The sequence below is a fragment of the Mercenaria mercenaria genome, chromosome 6, assembly GCF_021730395.1.
Source record: "Mercenaria mercenaria strain notata chromosome 6, MADL_Memer_1, whole genome shotgun sequence".
NCBI lineage: Eukaryota > Metazoa > Mollusca > Bivalvia > Venerida > Veneridae > Mercenaria > Mercenaria mercenaria.
Window position 1 is genome coordinate 5,509,066 of NC_069366.1, and position 11,205 is coordinate 5,520,270.

At 36.3% G+C, this 11,205-nt stretch overlaps 1 protein-coding gene across 1 annotated transcript; it reads left to right on the top strand.

The window, feature by feature from the left end:
* Positions 1-68: 68 nt before the first annotated feature.
* On the top strand, positions 69-10,612 carry LOC123549774 (plasmanylethanolamine desaturase-like). The gene is made up of 5 exons (XM_045338154.2): positions 69-285; positions 6,223-6,342; positions 7,361-7,449; positions 9,064-9,282; positions 9,840-10,612. Exons 1-5 carry the CDS (start codon positions 99-101, stop codon positions 10,095-10,097), a joined length of 873 nt encoding a protein of 290 aa, XP_045194089.2. The 5' UTR covers positions 69-98; the 3' UTR covers positions 10,098-10,612.
* The last annotated feature ends 593 nt before the right edge of the window (positions 10,613-11,205 follow it).

The following is an 11,205-nucleotide window of genomic DNA, read 5'->3' on the forward strand; positions in this document are numbered from 1 at the left end:
ATTATTTTACCTCCATATCTTACCCTAACTTTATTTTGACTGATAATAAGTCTGAAATAATTCACCGCGTAAAAATAGCTGCGCCGGAGTGAAAGTTCATGACCTCGCATTTGGAAAATTATTTAATCATGGCAAACGATTTAGGGCTCAGTGAGGCTGTTTTGCGCAACTCTATGTCAGAACATGAGTTAAATGGTAATAACGATTTCAATCAGGAAGAGGTTAAACCAAGATGGGGCCCGCAACACGCAGGAGCGAAGGAATTGGCTAGCCAATATACATCAGGTACAGTATACTGTACATGAGAACTGTCATGTTCTGTTATTGTTGTCACCAATGGTATCAAATGTTGTTTCATAATCAGTTGTATTTTTTGCACCCCCCCCCTCATCCACCACATGTAAAAGATTCGTTAGGCTTAGTGTTTGTATGGTTCTGGATGCTGTAACTAACTGATCAATGATTTTGGTTCCTTAGACAGTGAACTTATTCATCCAGAACCAGTTCTCTAGCCAAAGTATGTGCATAGGCTATAGGGAACCGAAGTTTTATTTCTATGCATAAAGCTGTGGAAAAAAAGCACGGTACTTGGCATGAGAACTGATTCCAGATGAATAAGTTCACTGTCTAGGGAACCGATTCCAGTTCTCTAGCCACTGCCTTTTTTTTTATTAATCCCCCGCCGTGGCGGAGGGATTATAGGAATGGTCTGCGTCCATCCTTCCGTCTGTCCTTCCTTCCATCCGTAACAAAATCGTGTCCGGTCCATATCTCCTAAACCCCTTGAAGGATTTTCATGAAACTTGGGTCAAATGATCACCTCATCAAGACAATGTGCAGAACCCATGAGTCAGCCTTGTCAGTTCAAGGTCAAGGTCACAACTCAAGGTCAAAGGTTTGAGCCTGCCATTTTGTGTCCGCTCTATATCTCCTAAACCCCTAGAAGGAATTTTATAAAACTTGGGTCAAATGATCACTTCATCAAGACGATGTGCAGAACCCATGAGTCAGCCATGCCAGCTCAAGGTCAAGGTCACAACTCAAGGACAAAGGTTTGAGCCTTCCATTATGTGTCCGCTCTATATCTCTTAAACCCTTTGAAGGAATTTTATAAAACTTGGGTCAAATGATCACCTCATCAAGACGATGTGCAGAACCCATGAGTCAGTCATGCCGGCTCAAGGTCAAGGTCACAACTTAGGGTCAAAGATTTGAACCTTCCATTTTGTGTCCGCTCTATGTCTCCTAAACCCCTTGAAGAATTTTCATCAAACTCGGGTCAAACGATCACCTCATCAAGCCGATGTGCAGAACTTATAAGTCAGCCATGTTGGCTCAAGGTCAAGGTCACAACTGAAGGTCAAAGGTTTGAGCCTTCCATTTTGTGTCCGCTCTATATCTCCTAAACCCCTTGAAGGAATTTTATAAAACTTGGGTCAAATGATTACCTCATCAGAATGATGTGCAGAAATTATGAGTCAACCATGCCAGCTCAAGGTCAAGGGTCGAAGGTTTGAGCCTTCCTTTTGGTGTCCACTCTGTATCTCCTTAACCCCTTGAAGGATTTTCATCAAACTTGGGTCAAATGATCACCTCATCAAGAACTCATGAGTCAGCCATGTCAACTCAAGGTCAAGGTCACAACTGAAGGTCAAAGGTTTCAGCTCTGTATCTCCTAAACCCCTTGAAGGATTTTCATGAAACTTTGGTCAAATGATCACCTCATCAAGACGTTGTGCAGAATTCATGAGTCAGCCATGTCAGTTCAAGGTCAAGGTCACAGCTAAAATCAAAGGATTTACCCTTTCACTATCCATAGCAGTGGCGGGGGATTTAGCTGTCTTTCAGACTGCCTTGTTAAATTAGATCTACATGGTGGTTTAGTCTAAATAATGAGACCTCGGGTAGACTGATTTTACATTTTGATATTTTACGTTGTCTACCTAGAGGTCTCAACCAGAAACAATCAAAAGGGTGGTGGAAACTCTGGTCGATTGAAATTATGATTTTTCAGTAGTCACGATTTTTTTTAGCCCTAACAGCTTACCTGTTGTTTTAAATCATAAATAGTAAATAAAAAACATAAGAACAGGACATATTTATCAAGAATTTCTGTTGTAAAACATTTAAACCTCTTACGTTGCAATCGTCTTCATGTAATGGTGGTCGGATGCGTGACCAATGAAAACGCTTCGTGTAGTTATGTGTTTACCTGTATTGGCCATTTTACAATATGTAGTACAACCTCTAAAAAATTTTAACTGCCATAGTTCGAAAGTTTTTTAAGGAATCTAGATAATATATACATCATTCGAAAGGAAAAATTACAGGTTTTCTATGTATGTATTTCCTTTTTTGATCCGTCGCTTTATTATAACATAATTCCCGCCCAACGGATTCCGTTGGGTGTTATTTACGTAAAGAAGGGGACAGTGCTATCACATTCGTTTCCTTTTCTGGTTTGTACTCGGAGGCGGATATCGACAAGTCAAAAAAATATTAATTAAATTCAACTCTCGAGTACAATTATTTGGACTACACGGTGGTTGTCAGCACACTCTCATGATTCGGTGACTGACAGCTTCATGCGGAATTGTGAAAATAAGGAAATTGCGATTTGCCCAAAATGAAATAATGCTTTTGGACAAATTTCAACTTTAGATTGGATTTTCTTATCTGTTACTATTGTAATAGGAGTGGAAAAATGTGCAGCCCGATACAGGACTCAAACCTGCTACCTTCTGCTTGCAAGTCAGATGCTTTACCAACTGAGCTAATCGGACACTAATTATATACATTATATATACACTGCTACATTCCTCTCTCCTTTTTTTCAAAGACAAACTCAGATTCTTTTTTACTAACCCAGCCATTGCTTCACCCTAGCTCTAGGATTCCAAGGCTAGTCATCAAACTCACGGCACCAATGTAATAGGAGCGGAAAAATGTGCAGCCCGATACAGGACTCGAACCTGCGACATTCTGCTTGGAAGTCAGATGCTTTACCAACTGAGTTAATTGGACAATCAGTATCCAAGACTAATTATGTCTCCCACCACACAGTGGTGTGGGAGACATATTGATTTACTCCAGTCTGTGTGTGTGTGTGTGTGTGTCTGTCTGTCACAAAGCTTGTTCGCACTCTAAGTCAAACATTTCTCATCCGATTTTCACCAAACTTGAACAAAATGTGTTTGACCATGAGACCTCGGCCAAGTTCGATAACTAGCCAAATCGGTCCAGGCGTCTTGGAGTTATGGCCCTTGAATTACCAAAAATCGGCCTTTTTACTCTTGTCCGCACTCTAATTCAAACATTTCTCATCCAATCCTCACCAAACTTGAACAAAATGTGTTTGACCATGAGACCTTGGCCAAGTTCGATAACTAGCCAAATCGGTCCAGGCATTTTGGAGTTACAGCCCTTGAATTATTGAAAAATCGGCCTTTTTACTCTTGTCCGCATTCTAAGTCGAACATTTCTCATCCGATCTTCACCAAACTTAAACAAAATGTGTTTGACCATGAGACCTCGGCCAAGTTTGATATCTAGCCAAATCGGTCCAGGCATTTTGGAGTTACGGCCCTTGAATTACTGAAAAATCTGCCTTTTTACTCTTGTCCGCTCTCTTAAGTCAAACATTTCTCATCCGAACTTCACCAAACTTGAACGAAATGCGTTTGGCCATAAGACCTTAGCCAAGTTCGATAACTAGCCAAATCCGCCCAAGCTTTTTTGATTTATGGCCCTTGAATTACTGATTGGATCCACTCGTCCAGACCATCTAATTGGATCCACTCATCTAAGCCATCTAGAGACACTAGACATTTTTCATATTGGCAGTTGTGTGAGACATGCGCTTTTCTCAAAAGCATCTCTAGTTATATACATTATATACACACTGCTACACTATTACAGATGTGGTCCTGTCATGGAGAATGGTTTATCTCATGCACTTTTAAACTGGCATTCATGTGCATCTGAAGTTAAGAAGCAAAACAATTTACCTGACTTAAGTCTTTATGTATGAAATCAAATGCCTCAAAATCACATCTTATTGCCCTGAATTTATATATTTAAAAATCATACTCTCCTAAACCATGTCAGTTTCAACCAAACCTACGTTCCTTGAGTGGTTCCCTTTTGGATTCCCTGAAATTAAGGTAATCCATGCGGAATTTTGGTTTCCTTGGAAACCAGAAGGAAAAACTTTAAAAAATCTTCTTTTCAGAAACATCTGGCAAGATTTTGAAATAATCTCAGCATAATGTTCTTTTGGTGAGTTTCTGCCAAATCTCTCCTATGAAATGGCTGGCTTGATTTGTAAGTAATTTCACAGAGGTCATCCTTTGGTGACACTCTAACTTACTGAGTTCCTTCAAATTCTTCTGTTTTGTTAAAAGAAAAACTTTGTTGCCAGGGGGTGGGGATAATGTTCCCAGTATAGCTATTGGAAAATTTCCTTTGGTGATGCTCTGCTAGGTTCCTTCATATCCTTCTTTTTCAATGGACAGAAATGGCCACCAGAGGATGGGCTAGTGTTCCTTATATGGCTATTGAAAACTTTTAAAGATCTTCTTTTTTTTTGAAAATGCTGGTCCGGCCGGCCAATTTGAAACTAATTTCACAGCAGTGTACCTTACCTCTACTAAATTTCTTCAAATTATTCTTATTCGTTTCAAAAACATGTCTGCAAGCAGTGATTTTTTGTGTGCAGATTTGACTCCGAAATTCGGCGTCTTCCCAACTGACAAAAATGGTCAAAATTCCCAAAAAATGCTTAAAAATTCCCCAAAACGAGATAATTTTCCCAATTAGATTGATTTCTTGTGAAAGCTGAGCTAAAACAATGCAAATAATCATAAAAATTCTGACTCTAATTATGGTTTATTCGCAGAATTTTGTTGCCAATTCGAAGCGCGTTGTTTACATAAAACGGGTCACGGCATAGTACGGCATTTAGTATGACTTCATCACGGTCGCTAAACGCTTTTTCATGCATCAAAATGAGTCGGAAAAATAATTGTTAGAAAATTAACTATTATCGAAAAGTGTCGCATAATTTCAAATATTATAATAAGAAAATAAAACTTTAACACGCCATCGGTACTCGGGACATTTGAACATCTTTTGGTAAGGTTAAAGAGAAATCAAATTCAAATCAAATGTCAGAAAAACCAAAGTGAGCTGTCCAAGAAATCTGAGTCCCCACAAAATGACCCTCAGAAATCAACAGAAGCTCATGGTGACCCTAAGCTATCTGAGCCATCAGATCCTGTGACATCAGAAAATAACCTGTCTGTTCAACCTCAGTGCATATTTGAATGAAATAAATTTACCTTAAAATAAAACTTTTCAAAATGATTTCTTTATTAAGTTTTGCTAATTATTCCCAATTTTGAAGTTTATCGCACTAAAAATTCCCAGTTTAAAAGGCATGGGCTGTTACCAAAAAAAGTAAAAAAATCACTGGCAAGGGGGCAGACTAGTTTTCCTCATATATCTGTATGGACAATTTTTGAAAATAGACATTTTTTCTTTATAGATTGATTACATTTCACATTTTTTATTATTGTTTGTACACTGCAAACTCAAGTACTGCAATGTGAAGGGAAACAAATAACTTCTAAATATATTGCAACATACATTTACTATTAAATCTGCAATTGGCCTACCCCATAACATTTAGTGAAAAATGATATTTTCTACAAAAAATGTATGAAATTACTATGAATAAGGGCAACTTTTAACCTAATCTCATACAATCGATGAAACTTACTTGTAGTATAACCCATAACATGATCATAGGTAGTCTTTCATTGAACAGTATTGACCCTTCCTATTGTCTGTTACATCCCTCTAAAATAATATAGCTGTTTGTTTAAATGAAACAAACTTTCTTTACACCCTTTAGTAATCATTATAACAAGAATGGTGGTAAGGGTTGGCTAATAGGGATGTCCAACATTTATTGATAGATGACCAGTTTAGCTTCTGTGAATACGGATTGTTTTGGTCAAGGAAAATTGGAATTTGGTCAGGAAAAGGTCAGGAAATTTTATTTCTCTACTTTGTCATGTTTGTGGGAACACTGTAAATGACAGATTCAACATTTTATCACAAAACTGAAGAAGAATGTTTTCCTTGATGATGATCCCACCCTTTGATATGGCTACTTACTATTAATTGATTATTTATGAGTTGATGCTTGTGTGATTTCAGGCAAGAGACTGCAGGAAACCGTTTGTTTCATAGTCACTATAGCTGCCATGGCCTTCAACTTCGTGCAGTTGATGATACATTTTACAAGTGAAAATTGGATCATAATTGTTGGTGCTGCCTGTGAGTAAAAATTAAACTATACTTTTTCATTCATGAATGATCTATGCTAAAAAATTTTTTGTAAGACTTCATATATATAGCATTGTTTTGTGTGTTGTACCAGTAAAAGTCCAGGACATTGAATGCCACTCTGTAGAGTACTTGCTTGGATAAAGGGACTAACCAGTCCTTTATGGTTGTACCACGAATCAAGATTGAGAAACCAGTTGCCTCAAGCCCTCAACTATCTGTTGCAGACTGTGTTTCCACCACTGTTGCAGTTTCCACCAGCTTACTGAAACTCGCATTAAGGTAGTTTTGCATGTTTGATAAACTGGAAGTTCTGGCATAACATCATATATCCGGATATCCAGTAATGTACAATAAAGCTGGGACTCTGCATGCGGAAATAAAATTCATTTTATGAATTAATGATGACCTGTTAGTAAATGTATTCAAACGGAAAGGTTATTATTTTTCTAGAGATGAAATATGATATTGAAATAAAAGTTCGGCATTTAATTTTAAAATTCCAAAAATGTCGTAAAAATCTGATAGCTTGTCAAGCCTTGGAATTTTTCATGGATCTTAAAAACAAGCACCAACCTACATTTTTTGTCACCATATTATACAGCATTATGTTAGTTAATGATTTTGAGAAAATCCATTAAAGTTTACATTGCAGAAAAATTTCTTTTCGGGAAAATGTTTTCAGAATTGTGATTTTCCCATAGACTCCCGTTATGAAAACTTGTGTGGGGTCCAAATTTTATAAATCAGTCAAACAGAAAGTCAAGCAGAAAATAAAATCTCACCAGACAAAAAAAGTTCGAATTAATTTAGATTCCATGAAATAATTGTTTTTGCTTAAACCATGAAATTTCATGACAAAATTAAATGATTTTACAGTATAGACAGGACAGTTTACCACAAATGCTCTTAAATATATGTAGAATTGAAATTAAACTCAACCAGACCAGAATTTCACATATTTGCTTCATTGTTTTGTGACAGTAATATGTTAAAGAATATATTTCAGTGTTGGGAATATTGTCGGCAGACTTTCTTAGTGGACTGGTACATTGGGGAGCAGATTCGTATGGCTCTGTTGAAAGTCTCTTTGGAAAGGTGAAGACAGTTTAAACAGCTTCAAGACTAAACATATTTCTTGACTTTATTCAATTATTGTCCTGAAAGGGAGACATACTGTAATTACACTGTCTCTTTGTTTGTTAGGTTGTACAGTTGACAGTTTCGAACAAATCAGCTTTAATTTTTCTGTCATCTGTTTATTTAAGATATCTACCAGGTATTGTTGTCACTTCATGTAAAGGTTCATAAAGATTTTTCTTTAGGTCAACTACCTTGAGTACTGCATGAGCTTTGAAATTTGACCACTTTTTATCATCATTGGATGAATAAGTAGTCTCCAAAAATTCTTAACTATGGCCATATTAACACCTTAGAAAATTGGTATTTCTTGTTTACTGGTTTTATTCATGTCTTCCATAAGAGTATAAGGTTTTTGTAGATATTTGCAAGAAAATGAAAAACTAGACAAAACTAGAGAAAAAAGAAGTTTTCTAGAATTCCAACCAAAGCCTGACTAGACAGGCAGTTTATGAACACTGTATGTCATATACAGTGGTATAGGCAGTTTATGAACACTGTATGTTATATATATGTGGTATAGGCGGTTTATGAACACTGTATGTCATATATATGTGGTATAGGCAGTTTATGAACACTGTATGTCATATATATGTGGTATAGGCAGTTTATGAACACTGTATGTCATATACAATGGTATAGGCAGTTTATGAACACTGTATGTCATATACAGTGGTATAGGCAGTTTATGAACTCTATATGTCATATACAGTGGCATCTTTGACAAATTGTTTTGGGAGTAGGCAGGTCAAAAGTCATGGACACGGGGACCTTCAGACTGAAAACAGTTTCCCACTAAGTAAGTGTAGGTTATTGATCATTTATTGCCCTTCTAAATGAAATTAGATTTTACAGTATCAGAGCACAGCAAAATGAAAGCAATCATTTAATTTATTTGATTTATTAGGTAAATAACTGAATGATAAATCATTTAAATTCTGTCATGAAAAACTGTAGGTAACCATTGGCAACCACCATTTTTGCCAAATAAACAATCTACAGATTCAGTATTAAGTACCTGGTATAATAAACTAGTGAGTCAAAAATTAGAGGGAAAAAAAACTGGTTGCTGATATAATATTAAATCCAGTTTAACTATAAAATTCTAATAAATAAGTCCATGGCATACAGTCATGAAATTTATTAGAATGATTGCCTATGGTCAGCAGTCATTTTGGAGTTTAATATCAGGGTCATGGTGACTTTCAGTCTGAAAATGGTTTAGAGAATTCTGAAAATGGTTTCCACTAAAAAAGCTAGAGAATTCTTTGAACTACTGTTGTCAAACTTTATAGGGTGATTGCCTGTGGTCGGTAAATGACCCTCATTGTTTTAGGGGTCAAAGTTCAAGGCTCAACATTCAAAATAAACTACCCAACTGCCTCTGACAGACTTCTGTGGGAGATGTAAGTGTTTTGCAAACAGCTCTTATACTTTGAGTGGGACATACTTATTCAGACTTACCATCACTATTTACTTCTAAGAATGTGTGAAATGTATCATTACTGTCTGTTATTGTTCCAAGAACATAATTATGTAACTTATTATCTTCTCTAATACTTGACATTGCAGTCATTTATACGACCATTCCGGGAGCATCACATAGATCCCACATCCATTACGAGGCATGACTTTATTGAGACAAATGGTGACAATTTTGCGGTGGTAATGATTCCATTACTGGCCATGGCATACAAATTCTGCACACTCAGCAATGTGGAAATACAACAGACGTACAATTGGCAGATGTATATATTTTTATTGGCAATTTTTGTCAGCCTTACAAATCAGGTAAGAGAAAAAGCCCTTATAGAGAGCATGACTAAATGAAAGAAGTTACAGCTCATCTCCTGGATCCTGTTTCGTTTGATTATATTCTGCTCCACTCGTGCACAAAGGTTTAAATTACCGGTAGTGATTAAAATTGGACAGTGGTAAATATAAAGTATAAATGAAGTGAAATTGAAGATTCGTATACATTTAAAATAATGTTAAAATGTGAATTTGTGATAGCTACTGATCTGCTTCCTCATTACTAAATGAAATGTTATCAGCCCACTTAGCCCAGTAGGCAGAGCACGGATCGCAGGGTTATGAGTTTGATCCCTGGGCGAGGCATATGTTTGCCATGAGGATTTGTTAAAAGACATTGTGCCTGAAATCATTTGTCCTCCACCTCTGATTCATGTGGGGAAGTTGGCAGTTACTTGCGGAGAACAGGTTTGTACTGGTATAGAATCCAGGAACACTGGTTAGGTTAACTGCCCGCTGTTACATAACTGAAATACTGTTGAAAAAACAAACAAACATACAAAATGAAATGTTATCATGTTTTCATCATATTTCAGTTTCACAAGTGGTCTCATACATATTTTGGCCTTCCGAAGTGGATTACCACATTACAGGATCTTCACATCATTTTGCCACGCAAGCACCATCGTATCCATCATGTTGCTCCCCATGATACATACTTCTGTATCACAACAGGCTGGCTCAATTATCCACTAGAAAAGATCGGTTTTTGGACCAAAGTTGAGGCCTTGATAGAAATATGCAGCGGACATAAACCCAGAGTTGACGATCTAAAATGGGCAAAGAAGCTATAGTTTCTATGTCAGTCTGTCTGTCTGTCTGTGTTACTGTCTATAGGATTTTAAAAAAAAAATTCAAATCTGTGAGCCATATGATCAAATTTGTCTGTCTGTCTTTCTGTCTGTGAGATTTTAACAAATTCTTCAAATATGTCAGTCATGGGAGCGAATTAATTGTACCGTTAATTACGGTATAACTTTGATATAGTTAACCAGTCAGGATGTAAGTACTCGAATCCCTCTGGGGTTGTACCAATCTGGCCAGATTGTTGAGCCTCCGGCTGGTTAACCCTTTACTCCATACAGATACAATAGTATTGATTATTGATACCCAATACACTCAGTAGCATTATCTGTACACTATCTCCATACAGGTTATTGGAGAAAAATGCAAAATTTATACCTGTGTTACTCAGATCAAAATTAGTCTATGAATACTTGTTTTAACCATTTAGTGTCCAACATAATTTATTTTCAGAATTAAATTTCCTTTCTGATGGTATATTTTTCATAATTTTGTGATAAATATTTTTCACAATAGAAAGCTACAAACCTAAGACCTTAGAATATTATTATAATTTAGCTGTTTTATGCATGTGATACAATGGAAAAGAAATATTTTTACTGTTCCAAATGCACAATTTTATTAATTGAAGGTAAATGAAAGACTACAAAGGTCTATATTAAGTGATTTTCAAAATAAGCAAACCCATTTAATTAATCATTAAAATCTACACCCCTACCAAACTTGCAGAACTTCATAGATCATAAAATTAATTAATTACATAATGTTTTGATAAGAAGCACTGATCAAAGACACTTTCTATAAAATTTGTTGATCCACATCATAAATAATGATGCAAACAACACCCTAATTGCCTTGTTTTGACAGCTGTGCACAATAAACACACTTCCAAGGGGTCCAGGTCAATTAGCATAAATTCCATAATGTTGACAAGTGATCTATGGATTTTAATGGTTGTTATGGTAACCACACCTTTTATTACACCAATCTTATGTCTCACTTTTACATAATTTGCCATAGTTGAATGATAGAATGCAAATAATAACTTGTTTTTGGGTCACCTATGTACTTTTCCATCCACCAATAACTGTCCTAATA

Bases quoted from the DNA above. Each gene is read 5' to 3' on its own strand.
- LOC123549774 (XM_045338154.2), top strand. From the start codon at position 99: ATGACCTCGCATTTGGAAAATTATTTAATCATGGCAAACGATTTAGGG. The intron at 7,450-9,063 runs GTGAAGACAGTT...TTGACATTGCAG, and splicing joins TTGAAAGTCTCTTTGGAAAG to TCATTTATACGACCATTCCG. The intron at 9,283-9,839 runs GTAAGAGAAAAA...ATCATATTTCAG, and splicing joins TTGTCAGCCTTACAAATCAG to TTTCACAAGTGGTCTCATAC.